This window comes from Moschus berezovskii, chromosome 5 (genome assembly GCF_049115385.1).
Source record: "Moschus berezovskii isolate FMDL1 chromosome 5, NW_MosBer_1.0, whole genome shotgun sequence".
Classification (NCBI taxonomy): Eukaryota; Metazoa; Chordata; class Mammalia; order Artiodactyla; family Moschidae; genus Moschus; species Moschus berezovskii.
This window is the reverse complement of record NC_142464.1, coordinates 93,034,220-93,058,707: the sequence shown is the minus strand read 5'-3', so window position 1 is coordinate 93,058,707 and position 24,488 is coordinate 93,034,220. Positions and strand designations below refer to the sequence as shown.

General features: G+C 37.6%; 1 protein-coding gene across 1 annotated transcript in view; it reads left to right on the top strand.

Moving 5' to 3' along the window:
- The window catches only part of UBA6 (ubiquitin like modifier activating enzyme 6), a 90,926-nt gene that overhangs the window by 10,564 nt on the left and 55,874 nt on the right, over positions 1 to 24,488 (top strand). The window contains exons 3-6 of the mRNA XM_055434028.2: positions 15,218 to 15,312; positions 15,828 to 15,856; positions 19,261 to 19,355; positions 19,981 to 20,092. Coding sequence (XP_055290003.2) covers positions 15,218 to 15,312; positions 15,828 to 15,856; positions 19,261 to 19,355; positions 19,981 to 20,092 — 331 coding nt within the window. The remainder of the gene's footprint in view (positions 1 to 15,217; positions 15,313 to 15,827; positions 15,857 to 19,260; positions 19,356 to 19,980; positions 20,093 to 24,488) is intronic.

Genomic DNA, 24,488 nt, shown 5'->3' with positions numbered 1-24,488 from the left:
TGGAACGCTTTTCCTTCTCTCTTCCCATTCCCAAACTTAATTAAACGGTGTGCCAGACCTATTCAGTAACCTAAGCTAGAAACCTTGGTGTCATCCTAGATCTTTACTTATTTATCATCTTCCAAATCAATTCTTTAAATCCTTTCAGTTCCTTTTAAGCAACTCTTAATTCCAGTTTTTTTCATTTTCTCTCCCTGCTCTGGAATTTCTCAATTGAACTATTATAATTTTCTCATTTGTGATCTCTTTAGAACTATTCTTGTTTCTAATCCATCTTTCATAACTTGTTCAAAGTTGTATTTTTGGCACTTATCTCACAGTCCATGGCTTCTCAGTTTAAAATCTTTAAATGATTACCTGTAATCTACACTGATGAAGGAAATGGCAACCCACTCCAGTGTTCTTGCCTGGAGAATCCCAGGGAAGGGGGAGCCTGGTGGGCTTCTGCCTATGGGGTCGCACAGAGTCGGACACGACTGAAGTGACTTAGCAGCAGCAGCCGCACACTGTTGAAGCTAAATAGTATGCTGCTGCTGCTGCTAAGTCGCTTCAGTTGTGTCCGACTCTGTGCGACCCCATAGACGGCAGCCCACCAGGCTCCCCCGTCCCTGGGATTCTCCAGGCAAGAACACTGGAGTGGGTTGCCTTTTGCTTCTCCAATGCATGAAAGTGAAAAGTGAAAGTGAAGTTGCTCAGTCATGTTCGACTCTTAGCGACCCCATGAACTGCAGCCTACCAGGCCCCTCCCTCCATCCATGGGATTTACCAAGCAAGAGTACTGGAGTGGGGTGCCATTGCCTTCTCCAGCTAAACAGTATAATATATGTTTAAGCCCTTTTTGGATATAGTGTAGTAGTGGCAAGAGTTTGAACTTTGGTGTTAGATCTGAATTTGAATCATTCTTCATTGTTTGTGAGTGTATGATATTAGGTTCCTTAACCTTTTAAGTGTCATTGTTTCTTTCATTTATTAATTTTTTTCATCCACTCACTTATTCAACATATTTAATGAGAAAATGTACACAAATTGAAAATTAATCATGAAGGAATGGTACCTATGAGTTCAATAACTTCTAATTTGCCATGAGTTATGGTCCTTTCTTTTTCGCTTCCGTGTCACTTCTCACCCCTTTACCCTCTGACATTCTATTGTTTATCTTTGTCAAAATTTATATTAATATTGTCAAGATCTAGGATTTGATTTTGCCCCCCTTACTAGCTGAAAGCTAGCCTATTATTGTTCAGTGGATTCTAACAGAAAGTGTGGAACATCTGGGTCAGAGACTGTTTCGCTACTAATGATACAGCAAAGAGCATGGGCATCGTCCTGATATTGGTTCTCCTTACTCCCAAGTCCCACCTCGTATCTCAGAGTTAAATACAACCCTGAGAAAAGGCCAAGTAAAGAACAGTCAAGACGTCGCCTTCTAGTCTTATCTAGAGAGACATCTTGGAGTTGAAAGACCCATGAAAGAGTATCTCCCATCATAAATACATATTTTCCCACAGTTTCATTGAGATATAAATTAATGTAAAGTAGATCAAGCATATTTAAAGTGTACAAATTGATATGTTTTGACATGTGTATATACTCATGAAATCATCATCACAATTTACATAGCATCAATCACAACTAAACATTTTCTCTCTGCCCCTTGATAATTTCTTCTTCTCTTCTCACTCCAGCTTCCATTTTCCCCAGGCAACCACTCATCTGCCTTTTGTACTGTAGAATAGTTTTCATTTTCTAGAATTTTGTATAAATGGAATGACACAGTATGTACACCTGTGGGAAGTTTGGCTTCTTTCACTCAGTGTAATGAGTTTGAGATTCATATATGATTTTGTATCAGTAATTTGTTCCTTTTTGTTGCTGAGTTTTCTATTTTATGGCTATTCTACAGTTTATTGGCTTCCCTGTAATTTTTGAAGTTGTACAAATATAGGCTTACAAAATTGTACAGTATTTGTAATTGTACAAATATAAGCTTCACTGGTGGCTCAGCTGATAAAAAGTCCGCCTGCAGTGCGGGAGACCTGGGTTCGATCCGTGGGTTGGGAGGATCCCCTGGAGAAGGGAATGACTACCCACTCCAGTATTCTCGCATGGAGAATTCCATGGACTGTATAGTCCATGGGGTCGCAAAGAGTCAGACTCGACTTAGCAACTTTCACTTTCACAATTTATTTAATCACTTAATAATTGTTGATGGGCCTTTGGGTTGTTTCCAGGTTTTGGCTATTACAAATAAGGCTGTCATGAGGATGTATATACAATTTTGGGAATATTGATTTTTTTTTTTTTTAGAGAGATTACAGTATTTTATTGGGGATGCAAATACAAAGTAGAATGTATGGTGGAATTTCTTCTCAAACCAATTAAATGGAAAGGTCACTTCCATATCGCCTAAATAAAAAAGAAACCTGCTCAAATAAAACCTTGAAACTTTATGATACTGACGCAAAGGAAAGGGAATTGCTAATATTATTTAGGAAAGAAAGACTGAAACAGAAATGGTCTAAAGGCAGTATTCTGGAAATAGGAATGTGGGTGGACGGGGGAGGGCTAATTTTCTGTTTAATGTTTACATATAAAATATAAATGGAGTTCCTTCTCCCCTGCACATCCATTTTTATTATAATATAGAATAAATAAAAATAGTTACAATAAGTTTAATGATGTAATTTAAAGTTTGAGGATGAGGGAATATCCAAGTATAGTTCTAGAATCCAGCACTGCTGTTAGTGCTTTCTTACTCTGTTTCATATGCATATACATGGAAAAGATATAGGTGGTTTGGGGCATTTTTGCTTTCTTGGAAAATGGCAGATAGCAGAAGTTGTTTTTCAGTCACTAAGTCATGACCGATTCTTTGTGACCCCATGGAATGAAGCACGACAGGCTTCCCTGTCCTTCATCATCTCCCAGAGTTTGCTCAAACTCATGACCATCGAGTCAAAGAACCTTTAATATGGTATGTCTGTCGGTATTGCTGTACTCTCTTTAGTAATGTTATATAGTTGTATCAGACCCAACTCAGACTGAACAACAGCAGCAGTCAGTCAGATTAACTAGATTGTAAGATAAGAAGTAAATATGCAAAAATCAATTGTGCTACAATTTAAGAGTAATGAATAACTGGAAACTGATACTTAAAAATTGCCATTTACAATAATATAAAAAATACAAAAATTTGACAAAAGTTATGCAAGATCTTTGCACTGGTAACTATATAACATTACTAAAGAGAGTACAGCAATATTGACAGTCAAACCATATTAAAATTGTGTTCAACTCATTTTGAACCCATGGGCTGTAGCACAGCAGGCTCCCTTGTCCTTCACTATCTCCCAGAGTTTGCTCAAATTCATATCCATTGAGTCAGTGATGATATCTCTCATCCTCTACCATCCCCTTCTCCTTTTGCCTTCAATCTTTCCCAGCATCAGGGTCTTTTCCAAGGAGTCAGTTTTTCGCATCAGGTGGCCAAGTATTGGAGCTTCAGCAACAGCCCTTCCAATGAATATTCAGGGTTGATTTCCTTTAAGATTGGCTACTTTAATCTCCTTGCAGTCCAAGGGACTCTCAAGAGTCTTCTCCAGCACCACAATTCTAAAACATCAATTCTTTGGTGCTTAGCCTTCTTTATGGTCCAGCTCTCACATCCATACATGATTATTGTCATACAAACCATAGCTTTGACTCTGTGGATCTTTCACTTGTTAGTTCTAGTAAAATTTTTGTAAATTCCATAGAATTTTCTAGATAGTCACGTTGTTTGAAAATGAAGACATTTTCCTTCCTCCTTTTCAGTCTGAGTGCCTTTTGTTTCTTTGTCTTACTTTATTACTGTGACTAGAACCTCCAGTACAGGGTAGAGTTGAAGAGGTAAAGACAGGCAACCTCTCTTCCTGACGATCTTTGATGGAAAACACTCATCTCTCTGTAGTGGAGTATGATGTTAGCTATAGGTTTTTCATCGTTACCGTTTATTAGGTTGAGGAAGTGCCCTTCTGTCACTAGTGTGCTTAGAGTTTTGTTGTTTTTAATCAGAAATGGGGTATTGTAATTGTCAAACACTTTTTCTGTATTCTTGAAAGTGATTATATGGCTTTTCCACTGTAGTCTTTTAATGCTATGAATTACAGTGATGTCTTTTAGAGTATTATACCACCCTTGCATTCTGTTTCTGGGATTAAACTCACATGATGTATTTTTACAGAAATTCTGTTAAGAATTTTTGCATCTATGTTACATGAAGGATACTGGTTTGGGTATTTTTTTAACTGAATGATTTTGCCTGGTTTTGGAATCAGAGTGATGCTGACCTCACAGAATAAGCCGAGAGTTATTTTTCCTTCAGATTTCTAGAAAGTTTGTGTACAGTCAGTATTATTTTTTCTCAGATTTTTGATAGAATTCACAGGGAATCTGTCTGGAGTTTTCTTTGTGGGAAAGTTTTAAACTATTCAGTTCAGTTCAGTTCAGTCGCTCAGTGTCCGACTCTCTGCTGTCCCATGAATCACAGCACGCCAGGCCTCCCTGTCCATCACCAACTCCCGGAGTTCACTCAAACTCATGTCCGTTGAGTCGGTGATGCCATCCAGCCATCTCATTCCCTGTCGTCCCCGTCTCCTCCCACCCGCAATCCTTCCCAGCATCAGAGTCTTTTCCAGTGAGTCAACTCTTCGCATGAGGTGGCCAAAGTATTGGAGTTTCAGCTTTAGCATCAGTCCTTCCAATGAACATTCAGGATTGATCTCCTCTAGAATGGACTGGTTGGATCTCCTTGCAGTCCAAGGGACTCTCAAGAGTCTTCTCCAGCACCACAGTTCAAAAGCATCAATTCTTCGGCGATCAGCTTTCTTCACAGTCCAAGTCTCACATCCATACATGACCACAGGTAAAACCATAGCCTTGCTAATAGAACTTGGATATTTCAGATGATATATCATCTGAAAGCTCACTTTCTTCTTGAGTGAGCTTTAATAGTTTGTGTCTTTCAAAGAGTATGTTCATTTGTCTCATTGGTTGAATTTAGTGGCATGAAGTTGTTTGTAATATTCCCTGAATATCCTTTTTTAGTGTCTATAGAATCTGAACAATATTCCCTGCTCATTCCTGATAATGGTAATTATCAGGATAATTATCAGATAATGGTAAGAGAAGATAATTCTGTCTTCACTTTTTTTCCTGATCATTCTGACTAGAGTTTGTCAATTTTATTTTCTTCTCAAAGAACCAGCAGTTAAATTGATTTTTTTAAATATTTTTTATTTTGTATGTCAGTAATTTCTCTGCTTTAAAGGGTTTCTTTCCTGCTTATTTTTAGTTTAAATTTGATCTTTTTCTTATTTCTTAAAGTAGAAGTTGAGATCATTGATTTTTGAGACCTTAAGTATCTTATTTAGTTTCCAGATAGTAAGGAATTTTTTTTCAGAGATCTTTCTGTTGTTGATCTCTAATCATTCCAGTGTTATCAGGAAACAAGTTTTTTTAGTGGAGAATATGGTCTATCTTGGTCAATGTTCTGTGTACATTTGGAAAGAATATGTATTCTGTTATTTACTGGATTGTCCTATCAATGTCAATTGGATCAAATTGATTAATAGTGTTGTTCACCTGTTCTGAAACATTACTGATTTTCTGTCTGTTCTTTATACCAATTGTTAAGAGATGGATGTTGTCCATAATTTCCTGTTTGTGTATTTCATACTTCAGTTCTACCAGTTTTTGCGTCACATAGTTTGTAGCTGTGTTATTAGTGCATAAACGTTTAGAATTGTTATGTCCTCTTCATGTATTGACCCTTTTATCATTATGAAGTGCCTCTTTATCCTGGTAGTTTTGTTTGCTCTGAAATCTGTTTGTCTGATATTTAAATAGTCTGCTTTTCCCTTGATTATTGGTATCATGATATCTTTTTCCACCCTTTTACTTTCCTTTTTTGTGTGTATTTAAGTGGGACTCCTTGTAGATAGAATATAGTTGGGTTTTTCTCTTTATTCAGTGTAACACTCTTTTACAGGCATGGTTGCACCATGTATATTTAACATGTGACATGGGAGATCTTAGTTCCCCAACATTTCCCCCGCAGCGGAAGTACAGAGTCTTAACCACTGGACCACCAAGGAAGTTCTGTTGATACTATTTCTGCTATTTGTTTTCTAATTGCCTAATCTGTCTGTTCAGTTCAGTTCAGTTGCTCAGTCGTGTCCGACTCTTTGCGACCCCATGAATAACAGCACGCCAGGCCTCCCTGTCTATCACCAGCTCCCAGAGCCTGCTCAAACTCATGTGCATCGAGTCAGTGATGCCATCCAACCATCTCATCCTCTGTCGTCCGCTTCTCCTGCCTTCAGTCTTTCCCAGTATCAGGGTCTTTTCCATTGGCATCAGGTGGCCAAAGTATTGGAGTTTCAGCTTCAGCATCAGTCCTTCCAATGAATATTCAGAACTGATTTTCTTCAGGATTGACTGGTTTGATCGCCTTGCAGTCCAAGGGACTCTCAAGAATCTTCTCCAACGCCTCAGTTCAAAAGCATCAATTCTTCGGTGCTCTAGCTTTTATAGTCCAGTTCTCACATCCATACATGACTACTGGAAAACCATAGCTTTGACTAGACAGAAAGTGATTATGATTTATAGTGTAAATCTCTACAGTGTGTATTCAGATCTAACATCACTTCCTGTATGGTATAAGAAAGTTACAACAGTGTTCTTCTGTTTCTCTTTTTCCAGGATTTGAGTTATCATTGTCTTAAAATTTTACTTTTACATAATGTTATAAACTCACAATACATTATTGTTTTTGGCTTAACCAGTCAATTATCTTTAAAAGAGATTTTAAAAATAAAGAAAAAAGGGTTTTGTCATTTCTGATGTTCTCTATTCCTTTGTGTAAATTAAGATTTCCATCTAATATCATTTTCTTCTGCCTGAGAATTTACTTTGACACTTCTTATAGTGAAAGTCTGCCAGCAATGAATTCTTTCAGCTGTTATATGTCTGATGAAGTCTTTACTTCCTTTTTTTGGAATTGAGTATAGAAATTTAGGTTGACAGTGTCTTCCTTTCAATGTTTTAAAAATGTGCCGTTATCATCCAGTTTGTACTCTTCCTGGGAGAAAGTCAATTGTTCTTACCTTTCCTCTGTAAATTGCATGATCTGTTTTCTCTGATGATTTTTAATATTTTCTCTTCATCCCTGGTTTTAAACAATTACGATGTCCCTTAGTGTAGTTTTCTTTTTATGTTTTGTTCTTTGTTTGCATCATGGTCTGTGAGTTTATTCTACTCCTAGAAAAATTTTAACTGCTTAGTTCTTCAGGTATATTTTTCTCTCCCCTTTTCTCCAGTCTCTTTCAGGGACCTCAGTTTCACGTAGACCAAGTGAAGTTATCCCACAGCTCACTTAAGCTTTTTTGGTTTGGGGGGCTTTTTATCCCCCAGTTTTGTTTTGTTTTTTTTCATTTCTGTTTTTCATTTTGTAAAGTCTGTTGCTGTGTCTTCAGGTTCACTTCTGCAGTGTTGAATCTGTTGTTAATTCCAAGTGTTTTTCATCTTACATTTTATAGTTTTCACCTCTGGAAGTTTTGCTGCTTCTTGAGCATACGAATTATATTTTTAACTGTTTTAGTCTTTATCCACACATTCTATCATATGTCATTTCTAAGTCTCTTCTATTGATTTTTCTATCTAGAGTTGTATTTCCTGCTTTTTTGCATATCTAATTTTTTTTAAGTGTATGTTAGACATTATGAATTTTACCTTGGGTGCTGAATTATCTTGAATTCTTTTAAATATTCTTGAGCTTTTTCAGGGATACAGTTAAATTACTTGAAAACAGGTTTATTTTTTTCAAGGCTTACTTTTAATCTTTGCTAGGTAAGACCAGAGAAGACTCAATTTTGAGGCTACTTCCCTCCCAGTACTGTTGTAATACTCTTTTCTATTTTATCCAGCACTCTCTGTATTAAAAGGTTTTCCATTTGGCTGAAGAGGAACACAAACTGTTTTGGCCCTGTTTAAACAGTGATTGTTTCACTTGGACTTTTCATCTGGTTCTTTCCCTAGCTAGAGGTTGTTTCCTCCCCTAACTTGGCGGAAGAATCGAGAACAGCCTGTCTGGTATTCTCTCTGTGCATCTGCTCACAAATTCTAGCCTTGAATTCACACCCTGTTCTCTTCAGTGTGAGAAGACCACCAAGCTCTTTGCAAGTTTCCCTTCCTGCTCTACCTTCTGGAAACTCTGGGCAATGGCTAGGATAAAGCTCACCTCAGTTGTTTTTCTTCTCTGAGATTATTGTCCTGAGTTGCCTATTGTCCAGTGTCCGAATTGTTTCATATTGTCCATTTTTCAGTTCTTTAAGTCAGGAAGAGGATAAATCTGTTCCCCTTATTTTACTAAGGCCAGAAGTAGAAGTTTTATGTATATACCATGTATCTCTTATCTGTCATTCTTTTTCATGCTTTTCTTTTTCCTAGCATAGAATGCTTTTCCTTCTTTGATTAATTTTTAACTCAAGTCTTCAGATTTCAACTTGGATAAACCTCATTTGTGACACTTCCCATGGCCTCCACTGATAGAGATAATCATAAATCTATGAATGCCTGAGGGTAACTAAAGTACATCCAAAAGAAAGTGATTAGCGTGTTGATGGGGACTCAAAATGATGTCATGTTTAGAATTGTTTAAGGAACAGGAGATGTTTAGCCTGGCGAAAGAAGACTCTGGAACCTGAATACCATCTTCAAATGTTTGGAGGGCTGTCACATTGAAGAGGGATTAGACAAGTTCCCTCTGACCCCAAGGAGGTAAAATTAGGACTAGTGGTAAAAACTACAGGGAGATATAGTACCTTTGTAAAAGGGAGAATCTTTAATAAATAGGGCTGTCCTAAAGTCGAGTAGATAGCCTTGGAAATTTCTTTCTTTCCTCATACAGTTACTGATATATACATGTCCGCTTAATACCGTCAGCTCTAGTATAACAATGGTGGGCTTGAAGTTACACTCTCAGCTCTTTAAATCCCACCTCATAGGATTTAAGTGTCAACTGCAGAGTACCTGACATTAACTAACACGGAGTAGGCACGCACTTAGTATCCTTCCCCTTGGTAGTCAAACATTAAAAAGGCAGGTAATTTAGTTACCTGTTGAGAATTTGAGATTTTATGATCCTTTGGACAACCTTAGCTCATATATTTTAATTCTTTTCCTTTGTCTGGATGTTCTGTGTTATTTGTAACCATGTTTATGTCTTGGCTATTCATTATTTGCCTAAGAATATTAAAAATAATTTATGAAGACAAATGTAAAAAACATATTTTTTAAATGCAATTCTTGTGACTGTGAACACAAAAAAAGAATTCATCCCCTCTGCTTCAGTTCAGTCGCTCAGTCGTGACCGACTCTTTGCGACCCCATGAATCACAGCATGCCAGGCCTCTCTGTCCATCACCAACTCCTGGAGTTCACTCATACTCATGTCCATCGAGTTGGTGATGCCATCCAGCTGTCTCATTCTCTGTCGTCCCCATCTTCTCCCGCCCCCAATCCCTCCCAGCATCAGAGTCTTTTCCAGTGAGTCAACTCGTTGCATGAGGTGGCCAAAGTATTGGAGTTTCAGCTTCAGCATCAGTCCTTCCAATGAACACCCAGGATTGATCTCCTTTAGAATGGACTGGTTGGATCTCCTTGCAGTCCAAGGGACTCTCAGGAGTCTTCTCCAACACCACAGTTCAAAAGCATCAATTCTTCGGCGATCAGCTTTCTTCACAGTCCAACTCTCACATCCATACATGACCACCGGAAAAACCATAGCCTTGACTAGACATACCTTGGTTGGCAAAGTAATGTCTCTGCTTTTTAATATGCTATCTAGGTTGGTCATAACTTTCCTTCCAAGGAGTAAACGTCTTTTAATTTCCTGGCTGCAGTCAGCATCTGCAGTGATTTTGGAGCCCCCAAAAATAAAGTCTGACATTGTTTCCACTGTTTCCCCATCTATTTCCCATGAAGTGATGGGACCAGATGCCATGATCTTTGTTTTCTGAATGTCGAGTGTTGTTCTTATTGCCAGTTCATTTCTTTCATTAATTTTAGCAAATAAGTTTTGTGTGTCTGTTATGTACCAGGCCCTGTTAGTCACTGGAGATGCAGTAGCAAATAAAGCAGGCTCTGTCTTAAGGAATCTACAATCTCCTAGGAAAAATAGGCAAATAAATAGTGAAAATACACTGTGATAATTGTTATAATAAATTGAATGTGTAGTGTTATGATTCACAGAAAGATAATCCAACACTGTCTTAAGAAACTTAGGGACATCAGGGTAAGCATCATGGGAAAAGTAACATGCAGTTTGAGATCTGAGGACAAGGAGTTATTCAGGCATAAAATATTGGGGAAGAGGAATATTCTAGAAAAGTGTCTTAGTAGCCAAAGAGACTATACCATGTTTGGAGAACTGAAAGCCTTTAGTACACCTGGAACATAGAGTGTGATGGTAGAGTGGTGAAAAATGAGGCTGGAGAGCTGAACAGAGACTAGATTGTGAACAGCTTTGTGATTAATGGAGTCTCAACTTTATCATAAGGGAAATACAAAACCAACCAGAGTTTTTAAAGCAGGAAAATGATTTGACTGGATTTGAATTCAAAAATTGAAATTCATGCCATCTTTTTTAGTTGGAAGTTGATAGATAATACTTAAAACTGAAAAATAAATAAAGTACAAACATGTTTATTGAGAAATATAGGGTGTAAATATTAGAAGAAATAACCGAAAGAATTGAGGGTGACTGTTCTTAGGGCTTGGGAATTGGGTTATGGAAGAGTTAGGCCAGGAACTGATTTTTTTCCCCTCCCTGTAAGACTTGTAGAATGACTTGCCTTTCTTAATCTACATTCAGTGTAGCATAGTGGTTAAGAATATGGATGCTAGGGCCAGATTGCCTGGGCTGAATCTTGCTTCCACTATTTATCAGTTGCTTAATTTCTCTGTGCTTAGGTTTTCCTCTGTAAAAATGGGAATAATCATAGAATTTTTGTAGTTTTGTGAGAATTAATGAGTTAATACAAATAAAATTGTGGTGCATAATAAATGCTGAGTGTTAGCTGTTATTCTCACATGTTAGCATGTTCAGGTACTGATACGTAAGGAGAATAGATAAATTTGCAATCATAGTGGGGCATTTTTTAAATGTTACTTTTACTAGTCAAGAAAACAGGCGAACAAAGTCTGAACAAGTATAGATTTCATCAACATGATTATTAAGATTACTCTGATGCACATGTAAGGAATGTTGTATGTTAACAACTGTAGAGTACACATTCCTTTCAAGAATGGAACATTTGTAAAACTGACCAAAGAAATTCTGAAATATTAAAGTGTGAAATTATGTAGATTGTGATGTCTATTCACAGTGTATTCAAGCTAGAAGTCAACACAAAAAATAATTGTAAAATTCCTCATAAAATTAGAAATGTAAAAATATACTTCAGGTGAATCCATAAGTCAAAAACAGAATCATAACTAAAATTAAGAATAATCATTTAAAGTACTAGGATCAAAATTTGGGATGCTTTTTAAAATCATTTAAAGTTTTACATGTGTATTTTAGAAAAGAATATCTAAAAGTTAAAGGAGGTTTTATTTCAAGAAACTCAAGGAAAAAGAGAAGTAGAATTATTGATATAGAAAACATTTCAAAAGCCAAGTTCACAGGCAGCAGCCTGGGGCTAGCCCCAAAAGCAGGCTGATAATCAGGCCTGCTCTGTTAACTTTTTTTAGCACATTCAGTTCAGTTCAGTCGCTCAGTTCTATCTGACTCTTTGCAACCCCATGGACTGCAGCACGGAGAAGGCAATGGCAAGCCACTCCAGTTCTCTTGCCTAGAAAATCCCATGGATGGAGGAACCTGGTAGGCTGCAGTCCGTGGGGTTGCTAAGGGTCAGACACGACTGAGCGACTTCACTTTCACTTTTCACTTTCACACATTGGAGAAGGAAATGGCAGCCCACTCCAGTGTTCTTGCCTGGAGAATCCCAGGGACAGGGGAGCCTGGTGGGCTTCCGTCTATGGGGTCGCACAGAGTCAGACACGACTGAAGTGACTTAGCAGCAGGACTGCAGCACTTCCCTGTCCATCACCAACTTCCGGAGCTTACTCAAACTTAATACATTGAGGCGGCGATGGCATCCAACCATCACATCCTCTGTCCTTCCCTTTGCCTCCTGCCTTCAATCTTTCCCAGAATCAGGGTCTTTTCCATTGAGTCAGTTCTTCACATCAGGTGGGCAAAGTATTAGAGTTTCATCTTCAGCATCAGTCCTTCCAATGAACACTCAGGACTGATTTCCTTTAGGATGACTGGTTGGATCTCCTTGCTATCCAAGAGACTCTCAAGAGTCTTCTCCAGCACCACAGTTCAAAAGCATCAATTCTTTGGCACTCAGCTCTCTTTATAGTTGAACTCTCACTCACTACATGACTACTGGAAAAACCATATCTTTGACTAGATGGACCTTTGTTGGCAAAGTAATGTCTGCTTTTCAATTTGCTGTCTGTGTTGGTCATAGCTTTCTTCCAAGTTTTAATTTCATGGCTGCAGTCACCATCTGCAGTGATTTCGCAGCCCAAAAAAGTAGTCTGTCACTGTTTCCATTGTTTTCCCATCTGTTTGCCATGAGTGATGGGACCAGATGCCCTGATCTTAGTTTTCTGAATGTTGAGTTTTAAGCCATCTTTTTCACTCTCCTCTTTCACTTTCATCAAGAGTCTCTAGTTCTTCACTTTCTGCCATAAGGGTGGTATCATCTGCATATCTGAGGTTATTGATATTTCTCCTGGCAGTCTTGATTCCAGCTTGTGCTTCATCCAGCCCAGTGTTTTTCGTGATGTACTCTGCATATAAGTTAAATAAGCAGGGTAACAATATACATCCTTGGCGTACTCCTTTCTTGATTTGGAACCAGTCTGTTGTTCCATGTTCAGTTCTAACTGTTGCTTCTTGACCTGCATACCGATTTCTCAGGAGGCAGGTCAGGTGGTCTCGTATTCCCATCTATTGAAGAATTTTCCACAGTTTGTTGTGATCCACACAGTCAAAGGCTTTGGCATAGTCAATGAAGCAGAAATAGATGTTTTTCTGGAACTCTCTTGCTTTCTCCATGATCTAGCGGATGTTGGCAATTTGATCTCTGGTTCCTCTGCCTTTTCTAAAACCCGCCTAAACATCTGGAAGTTCACAGTTCACATATTGCTGAAGCCTGGCTTGGAGAATTCCGAGCATGACTTTACTAGCGTGTGAGATGAACGCAATTGTGCAGTAGTTTGAGCATTCTTTGGCATTGCCTTTCTTTGGGATTGGAATGAAGACTGACCTTTTCCAGTGCTGTGGCCACTGCTGAGTTTTCCAAATTTGCTGGCATATTGAGTGCAGCACTTTCACAAATATATTGTTTAGGGGTACAGAAATAAGGGTTGTAAGACTATAATATACTTTTCCATATATACTGTGTAGATGTTCAATAAATGTTTCATAAATAAATGAATCAGTTTTATCTCTGAAGCGAAAATGGTGAATACCAATTTTAGAAGTCTAATAGAGAACAGACTATGATTGCCATGATGAAGGGATGGACTGGAAGTTTGGGATTAGCAGATGCAAACTATTATATACAGAATGGTTAAACCACAAGTTCATACTGTAGAGCACAGGCAGCTATATTCAGTATCCTGTAATAAAGCATAATGGAAAAGAATATATAACTGAATCACTTTGCTGTATAGCGGAAACTAACATTGTAAATTAACTATACTTCAATGAAATAAATTTTTAAAAAGAAAAGTCTAGTAGATTTCATTATTTATTTTAGGGAATCAGGATGGAAATAATAATAATAATAGCTTGTGTTTATAAAGTTTCTTCTTACTAGACAGGTGATCCCTTTTCAGGTATTTATATTGAATATATATAGCTGAATATAGATATTAAACGAGCATACCTTAAACCAGCATGTGTGTGTGTGTATGTGTGTGTGTGTGACCCAAGGGGTTCTGGAATTATTTATTTATACTGAACTCATCATTCAGAATGATTCTGGTAAGAATCCATTGGCATGCTCCTGTCTTCAGAAACTAGTATAACATCGTTTATCAGTGTTCTTTGAAGTAAACTCTTACTTTATTACTATATCTGGCTTTTTTTAATTGCCAATGTGTATTTTTTGAGATTCCCATTTTGATACTAGGGGCTTCCCAGGTGGCTCATTGATAAAGAATCTGCTTGCTAATACTGGAGAGATGGGTTCAGTCCCTGGGTCAGGAAGATCCCCTGGAAAAGGAAATGGAAACCCACTCCAGTATTCTTGCCTGAAAAATACCATGAGCAGAGGAGCCTGGAAGGCTACAGTCCAAAGGGTTGCAAAGAGTCAAACATAACTTAGTGACTAAATAGCAGCATTAGCTTGTGGCTATTAGGATGGATGACTATTATTAATAAAGTCCTTTATATAATTTGTCAGCTTTTGTATTTTTAAAAAAATGTTTGAAAAATGATCAACTTTAAGTCATCTTAAATTCCAAGAAGGAAAACAATTTTTTGCCTGATAAATCCTTCAAGTTGAAGTGACAAACTCAGATGCTTGTAGTGGCCACAGAAGTGATAAATGAGAGAAGAAGGATGGGAACTTTGACAAGTCTAGAGCACATAGTCCTCCCTCACTGAATAGGGCAGCTCCTACTCAACTCTGTAGCCATGAGGGAATATGGATTATGGTGCCAAATCTAATTTTTCAAAATATGTCATGTATTTGACAGTTCATTGAGGAACACTGCAATACTTTGGCCACCTCATGCGACGAGTTGACTCACTGGAAAAGCCTCTGATGCTGGGAAAGGTTGGGGGCGGGAGGAGAAGGGAACGACAGAGAATGAGATGGCTGGATGGCTGGATGGCATCACTGACTCTATGGACATGAGTTTGAGTGAACTCCGGGAGTTGGTGATGGACAGGGAGGCCTGGTGCTGTGATTCATGGGGTCACGGAGAGTCGGACACGACTGAGCGACTGAACTGAACTGAAGTACTGTGCAAGTGATGCAAAAGAAGTCTGTTGGCAAAATCCAGCCGCCAGGGTGTTAGTTTGCAAATAAGTGTAAAAGGATATACAATTTTGGTGAAATAATTTGTTTTTGTTGTGTTTTACATGTAGTCGACAGAGGTATGTTCTTGGAGACACAGCAATGCAGAAGATGGCCAAGTCTCATGTTTTCTTAAGTGGTATGGGTGGTCTTGGTTTGGAAATTGGTAAGCAGTATTTTTATTCATAATTTTATATGATGCTTTTGAGCAACATAATTTAAAGAATTTAATTCATTTCCCTTGTATTATTTTCTGTAAAGGAAGTTAGATACAAAATCTTGATCAGATTCAGTTTTTTGTATTATTTATTTTTGGCAAGACTGTTTCACGTTCTTCCATGAGAAAACAGTTATGACTCTCTTTTGGTGGTGTTAACAGCTGTTAATGATCTTTCTCTGTATCCATTAATTCATTATGGTAGAGAGCACACACATATTCATAACAGCATGTCTGGACGTATACACTGAAATTTTAAGAGTGATTATCTCAGTGTGGTTTGATTATGGAAATCAAATTTATTTTTATTCCTTTTTGTTCATCTGTATTTTCTAAGAAACTCATATTTTTTTGAGTAGTAAAACAGTTAAAATTACTCAGGCAGAGATATGAACAGACTCCATGAAGACATCTAATATGCAAATCCTAATATTAAGCTATTCCTTTTTTTTCCCCCTTTATAGCAAAGAATCTTGTCCTTGCAGGGATTAAGGTAAGTGGGTAAATGTCCTTCGCGAGAAGAATTGCTTGTTATGAACTCTTCTTTTTCTTCCCTCATCGGTAGTGATGATATTATTTACACTTCGGCTTAATTATTGCTTCTTCATTTAGTAGAAAAATTGTCTTAATTCTCTATTTTCCTTTTTTAATAATACTTTTTATTATAGAAAATTTCAAAATTATACTAAAAAAAAGAGAATAGTTTTAGCAAACCCCATGTACACATCTCGTATGTGCAGTTATCAGCTCATAGAGAAATTTGTTTGTATCTCATTCCCCACTGCCCCCTAACTGCACAGTTATTTTGATATAAATCTCAGAAAACCTGTTATGTTGTTCTTAAATTATTTTAGTATATAGCTCTAAAATATAAGGGTGTTTTTTGAAAACAACCACAATATCACTTTCACACCTAAAAATGTTAACAATTTTTTAAATATCATTGTTATCTTCAAACAAAACTTAGCAATTTGAACTACAGCATTTATATCACTTTCTTTTTGGGTCAGGAATTGGATGTAACTTTGCTAATTCCTCTGGTTGAGCATCTCTCACAAAGCTCCAGTCAACATATTGCCAGGGCCTGCAGTCATCTTGAGGCTGGGGAAAGGGTCTGCTTCCCAAGCTCGCTCATGTAGTTATTGGCAGGATTCAGTGGCAAGGATGTGCCAGTTCACATTCCCACCTCAGTTCCTTGCTGGCTATTGATGGAGGTCACCCTCAGTTCCTTACCATGTGGCCCTCGCCATAGGGTAGCTCACAGTATGGCAGCTTGTTTCATCAGAGTAAGCAAGCAAAAGATAAGGAGGGGAATGTGCTGGGTCTTTTGTAACCTAATCTCAGAAGTGACATTCCATCACCTATGCTATAGCCATTAAAAGCAAGTCACTTAGGAGATGAGATAGCACAAAGGCCTGAATATCAAGAGGTATGAATCACTGGGGCTATCATAAAAGACTGCCTACCATAACCATCAAGTATCTAGTTAGAGTTCATATTTTCCTTTCTTTTATTTGATTTGTTCTAATCTGCATCCAGGTGAAGCCCATATACTGAACTTGGTTTATTTTAATCAGTAGATCTCCCTTCCCTGATTTTTTTTTTTCTTCCTTGCAATTTACTGGTTAAAAAATCATCATTTATCACGTGCACCTCCATATTTTTATATTTCTGTCTCTTCTGTTCCATAACGATTTGAGTCTTAATGACATGAACTTGATTACTTATTTGCTTTACCCTATATTATATTCTGGGCTTCTCTTGTGGCTCAGCTGGTAAAGAATCCATCTGCAATGCGGCTGACCTGGGTTCGATCCCAGGGTTGGAAAGATCCCCTGGAGAAGGGAAAGGCTATCCACTCCAGTATTCTGGCCTAGAGAATTCCATGGGTTGCATAGTCCATGGGGTTGCAAAGAGTGGGACACGACTGAGAGACTTTCACTTTCATATTATATTCTACTTGTCTATGATATAGAATAACAATTCCAGCATTATTAATATCAATATGATTATTGAAAACAGTTTAAGGTGTGTTGTTTTTTTTTAATCCTTAATATCCCATCTGGGTTTGACAAATTAATTGCTTTCTTAAGTCATGTTAAATAATTCTTTTGTGTAGTTATGCAACAAATTCAAATAGTTTCGTCCATTTATTCATCTTTCTTGGGATTTTTAGGGATTGCTTTTTTAGTTTGATTTAGTTTACTGTTGTATGAGAAATAATGCTAAGTCAAATTTATAAAGCAAAGTAGTTCAGGTAAGTCTATCTTCTCTCTACCCTATTTTGTCCTTTGTGTATTAGGTCACCTTCTTTTAATCTCTTTTTAAATATAAGCAAATTCATGCACGTAGACATGCAAATCTGTACATGTGTGTTTGCACATTTATCCTCACCTGCCTTTCTTAGATAAAGTGCCATACTTCTACCTAGCTTTTTTTAACCACTTATCAGCATATCCTGGTTTTACTCCATAGTGATTTTTTTTCATTATTTTTTAATAACTGTATAGATATACATTGTGTAGGTGTATCATACATAATTATACACAGTTCTTCACTGGTAGACATTTTGATTATTTTCAGTCTTTTGCTATTACAAATGGTGCTACAGCTACTGCTCGTGTGTGTGTGTGTGTATCTTTGTATTTTTTCCCAGTGTGTCTTTGTGATAGATTCTTAAAAGTGGGATTGCTATATCAAAGGAGAAATGCTCTTGTCATTATGCTAAAGATTGCCAGATTTTTTTCATTGAGGTTTTGTGCTACTTCACATGCCCACTAATAATGCCTGATTTACTTCACTCCCACCAATAGAGCATATTGTCAAACTTTTAGATTTATGCCATGCTGATGAATGAGAAATGGTATTTCATTCTTGAGCAAGGTTGAACATGCTTAAATATTTCTATTTCCGTATACCCTGTGTCCATATTTGTGACTTATAATGTAAGTTAAAAATTATTTTTAAATAATAAGTTAAAAAATAAAAGTTAAAATTTTAAAAATAAGTAAGTTAAAAAATAAGTAATTATTTTTAATTAAAAAATAATTAAGTTAAAAAATATGTCTTCCAGTTAGTATCTTTCTTATTTTAAACATGACCATTTGGAAAAGTTTGTTTATGTGAAATTTTAAAATTTTGTATGTATGTTGATTTATATGACATGCTACTTTCCTAAACTTAAATTCTCTTACTATTTTTTAAAGTAGCTTTTCTCATAATATAAAGGTGCCATAATAATGTAAGTGCATGGTGGTAATGTGCCTAATGTATTCATTTTTTAAAGTCAACTAGGGTTCAGTACTGTCTGTAAAATACATACATACACACCCACAGCAAACATATAGTAAGTTTATATGGAATTACAGTATGACCATCATGTTAATTATTATTGACTTAATTAATTGAGAATTGTTATTGATAAATGTCATAAGTGGAAAGTATTGATAATTCTTAATGTCATTAGTACACAGCTATTAATAGCTAAAGAATATGGTTATATAAATGTCTTTGTAACTTGGAATTACAGTTTTACTATTTTAAGTAATCAAAACCCTGCTTTTAAGATTTATCATAGCTCATTTCACAGTTGAATAATGAAGGTATATTCAAGATAATATAACATTGATCTTGGCCAAAAAATAATCTACTGTTATTAAAAAAAATGTTGTGTTTATAAAAGAAATAATAATAATAAAATAGTTTTTCCATGATCTTTTCTGGATTTCCAGATGTCTATAGTCATATTATCTACGAATGGATCTAACTGGATTTTAATTGCTTTCTGTTGTCTAATTACACAGGCTAATAGCTCCAACCCAGTGTAAATAATATTGGAGATAGCGTGTATCCTTGATTTACTCCTGAATTTAACAGATATTTTTCTCCTTTTTGAAGGCACTTACAATTCATGATACAGAAAAATGCCAAGCATGGGATCTAGGAACCAACTTCTTTCTCTGTGAAGATGATGTTGTTAATATAAGAAACAGGTAAAGATAGATATTTTGATGTGTTATCATAGGATTTTTTTCTAATGTTGCAGTTACTTAGAACATAAGAAACAGGTAAAGATAGATATCTTGATGTGTTATCATAGGATTTTTTTTCTAATGTTGCAGTTACTTAGAACATTTTCTAAATCTAGAATACCAATTCAGTCTTAGCTATTTAACTCATCACCATAAATTCACTCTACTATAGACAAATAAGTACTGACATGTAAATATTTATGTTTGTCAAAATTGTAATATTGTCACATTGCTACTTAGGAATGAATTTCTTTGAGATTGTTAAAGTAGGTCTTTATTATTGCTCAATCATTAAGAGACTGAAGGAGCACTGGCCTATAAGGGTATGTACATTTTGAGATTGTGTGACTTACTCTGGAATATGACAGTGTGCTCCATCTTAAGATTGTATAGTAAAAATAAGTCTTAGCTTCTTTTCTTCCTCTCCAGTTTAAAATTCCCATTGAAATTTTGTAACATTTATGTTTCTCTGATATCTTCAAAGACATTTCAAATGTCCAGATTTGAAAAATTGAATGTGTTTAATGAACAAAAGAGTAATAAAAGTCTTTTTTCTTTTTTGTGTGTATGTGTTTTGTTTTTTTAGGGCTGAAGCTGTACTTCAACATATTGCAGAATTAAATCCATATGTTCATGTCACATCATCTTCTGTTCCTTTAAATGAAACCACAGATCTCTCCTTCTTAGATAAATACCAGGTTAGTACTCCATTTTGTATTAGATGTTATTGACAGATTCCAAGGTTAAAAGTTGGCTTAAAGCCCTACAGTCAGAAAACTAAGATCATGGCATCCAGTCCCATCACTTTATGGCAAATAAATGGTGAACCAGTGGAAACAGTGAGAGATTTTATTTTGGGGGCTCTGAAATCACTGCTGGTGGTGACTGCAGCCATGAAATTAAAAGACGCTTACTTCTTGGAAGGAAAGTTCTGACCAACCTAGACAGCATATTAAAAAGCAGAAGCATTACTTTGCCAACAAAAGTCTGTCTAGTCAAGGCTATGGTCTTTCCAGTGGTCGTGTATGGATGTGAGTGTTGGACTATAAAGAAAGCTGATCGCCGAAGAATTGATGCTTTTGAACTGTGGTGCTGGAGAAGACTCTTGAGAGTCCCTTGGACTACAAGGAGATCAAACCAGTCCATCCTAAAGGAGATCAGTCCTGAGTGTTCATTGGAGGGACTGATGGTGAAGCTGAAACTCCAATACTTTGGCCACCTGATGTGAAGAACTGACTCAATGGAAAAGACCCTGATACTGGAAAAGACTGAAGGCAGGAGGAGAAGAGGATGACAGAGGATGAGATGGTTGGATGGCATCACTGACTCAATGGACATGAGTTTGGGTAAACTCCAGGAATTGGTGATGGACAGGGAAGCCTGCAGTGCTGCGGTTCATGGGGTCGCAAAGAGTCAGACACGACTGAGTGACTGAACTGAATTGAAGGCAAATCATTAAATATTAATAAAGTACTGATAGAACTAATTTAATATAGTCTATTAAGTAGATCAAAAAATTCAGGTTAAAAGACTTAGAATAATACCTTTAAAGTGCTTTGTTTTGGGGCAAGGACCTAAGAATTACAAAACAATTATATCAGTCAGCTATTTTCACAGTAACGTCCATAAGAAACCGCAAATTCAGTGGTTTATAGCAACATGCATTTCTTTCTCATCCTTCTGGATGTCAGTTGGAATTCAGCTATTCTAGCTAAACTTGAACTCCACAGTCTGATTCCTGGTCCATGAACCGCCGCTCTTCTGGGACCAGGAGGCTACCTGAGACAGGGTCTCATATCAGTAGCAGAAATACAAAGGAGCAAGTGCCACGTTCCAAGCACATTTCAAACCTCTGTTTGTGTTACTTCCATTAATAGTTCATTGACCAGAGCAGGTCACGTGGTCAAGTCCAGAGTAAAGGAGCAGGAAAGCACACTCTACTCTTCCTACGGCCATAGGCAAAGAGTAATATATAACCCAGGTACATAGAAGTAAATAATATTGATCAACAGTTCAGTCTATGTTGCTGCTTCTGCTAAGTCGCTTCAGTTGTGTCTAACTCTGTGTGACCCCATAGACGGCAGCCCACCAGGGTCTCCCGTCCCTGGGATTCTCCAGGCAAGAACACTGGGGTGCCGTTTCCTTCTCCAATGCATGAAAGTGAAAAGTGAAAGTGAAGTTGCTCAGTCGTGTCCAACTCTTAGCGACCCCATGGACTGCAGCCTACCAGGCCCCTCCACCCATGGGATTTTCCAGGCAAGAGTACTGGAATGGGGTGCCATTGCCTTCTCCGCAGTCTACATTAGGTAACAAATAAAAACAAAAATTCTCAACACCTGGGATGATCTGAAAGTGACTGCATTTTTCCCTGTGATATGATACCCATTGCTAGGAAAAAGCACTCCTGTGTTTCTTAAGATCTCAATACTTCTGACACTTGTGTGACTGTATGTTCATGCGTTTTTCCTGCACACCAGGCAATTGTCTGACTGGACACGTAGCTTGGTGTCCTTTGGTTCAATTCAGTCCTGACACTCTGCCTGGAGAAGATAGTGTCAGATCCCACAGGTTAAGGACTCAGTCCTATAAGAACCCACATCCTCCAGCCCTTTTCTGATGCCAGTTGCAAGTTCATGTTGTTACGTGTGCTTCTTAGAGCTGGCTATGAATCAGATGTTTTCACAACCCCCTCCTTAGGTTCAGTTAGTTTACTAGAGCGGCACACAAATTCAGAAAAACAGTTTACTTACTAGATTATGAGTTTATTGTATGTAAAAGACTATGATTCGGGAACAGCCAGGTAGAAGAGATGCATAGGTCAGGGGGTGGGGAATGGGTGCCAGGGGTACCATGTTTCCATGGCCTCTCCAGTATGCCACCTTCCCAGTACCTCCACATGTTGAAGCCCCTGGTTCAGGGATTTTTATGGAGGCTTTATTATGTCAGCAAAAATGATTAATAGTATACATTGGCCATTAGTGATTAAGTCAGTTTCTAGCGCAAGAGGTCTGGGAGATAGGACTGAAGGTTCTGAACCTCACAGCCTAAGGTTGGTTCCCCTAACAACCAGCCCCCATCCTTAGGGGCTTTCCAAAAATCATCTCATTAACATAAACTCAGGTGTGTCTGAAAGGGCTTGTTATGAAAAACAAGACATTCACTTCACATTTTTCACTGTGAAGATATGTCCTGAAGGACAAAACTAAATATAACGAAAGATGCCCCTGAGCTCTTATATAGGAAATCACGAGAGTAGTAGCAACTATGTGTCAGGAACCTTGAATGAAGACAAAATGTGTATTTCTTATTATAATTACAGTATCACACCCACTTAAAGATCATTGTAGATGTCCATTCTTGACTGGATAACTTGAAATCCCATCCTGCTACAGAGATATTTAATAGACTGTCTACAGTAGAATTACTTATTAGAATTCTTTTTCAGTGATTGCATGAGGTCAAAATAGGATAAGGGGAATGCTCAGAGACCAAAATTGAATAGGTAATTAAAAGGAAATCAGTTAACTGTGTCTGTGTTCACTTTCTGGACAGAGTTTGCTTGTCTCAGTTACCACATTTCTTGGGAATTGGGAACGGTCACACAGAAACTAGATAAAAATTTGTCTGTATGAGATACAGTATATAATTGAGACCTACCACCTCTTTGTAACTCTTTGGAACCTCAGAAAGCTACACCCTTAATGAAAAGGTGTGTGAGAACTGTCTTTGACCATCAGAATAGGAAATTTGTCTGTTTTCTCTTGTTGGTGTTGTTTAGTCACTAAGTCATGTCCAACTCTTTACAACCCCATGGACTGCAGCACGCCAGATTCCTCTTGTCTTCCACTATGTCCCAGGGTTTGCTCAAGTTCATGTTCATTGAGTCAGTGATGGTATCTAACCATCTCATCCTCTGCTGTCCCCTTCTTCTTTTGCTTTCAGTCTTTCCCATCAATGACTTTCCCACTGAGTTGGCTCTTTGCATCAGGTGGCCAAAATGTTGGAGCTTCAGCTTCAGCATCAGTCCTTCCGATGAATATTCAAGTTTGATTTCCTTTAGGATTGACTGGTTTGATCTCCTTGCCATCCAAGGGACTCTCAAGACTCCTCTCCAGCACCACAGTTTGAAAGCATCAGTTCTTTGGCACTCAGCCTTCTTTATGGTCCAGCTCTCACATCCATACATGACTATTGGAAAAACCATAGCTTTGATTATAAGGATCTCTGTGATGTCTCGGCTTTTTAATATGCTGTCTAGGCTTATCATAGCTTTCCTTCCAAGGAGTAAGTGTCTTAATTTCATGGCTGCATTCACCATCTGCAGTGATTTTGAAGCCCAAGAAGAGAAAATCTGTTACTACTACTACTTTTTCGCCTTCTGTTTGCCATGAAATGACGGGACCAGATGCCATGATCTTAGTTTTTTGAATGTTGAATTTCATGCCAGGTTTTCCACTCTGCTCTTTCACCCTTGTCAAGAAGCTTTTTAGTTACTCTACACTTTCTGCCATTAGGGCAGTATCGTCTGCATATATGAGGTTGTTGATATTTCTCCTGGCAGTCTTGCTTCCAGCTTGTGATTCATCCAGCCCAGCATTTCACTTGATGTACTCTACATATGGGTTTCCCAAGTGGTGCAGTGGTAAAGAATTCTCCTAGCAATGCAGAGGACACCAGAGATGCAGATTTGATCCCTGGGTCAGGAAGATTCCCTTGGATTAGGAAATGACAACCCATTCTAGTATTTTTCCCTGGAAAATTCCATGGACAGAGGAGCCTGACAGGCTACAGTCCATAAGGTCTTAAAGAGTCAGACACAACTCAGCACTTGAGCACAGCTCATACACTGCATATAAGTTAAATAAGTAAGGTGACAGTATACAGCCTTGTCATACACCTTTCACAGTTTGGAACCAGTCAGTTGTTCCACGTCCAATTCAAACTATTGCATCTTGACCCACATACAGGTTTCTCAGAAGACAGGGAAGGTGGTCTAAAGCTCCCATCTCTAAGAATTTCCATGATTTGTTGTGATTCACACAGAGCTCTCTGGAGCTCTGGATTAAAAAAAAACTCTGGGAGTTCTTAACCATA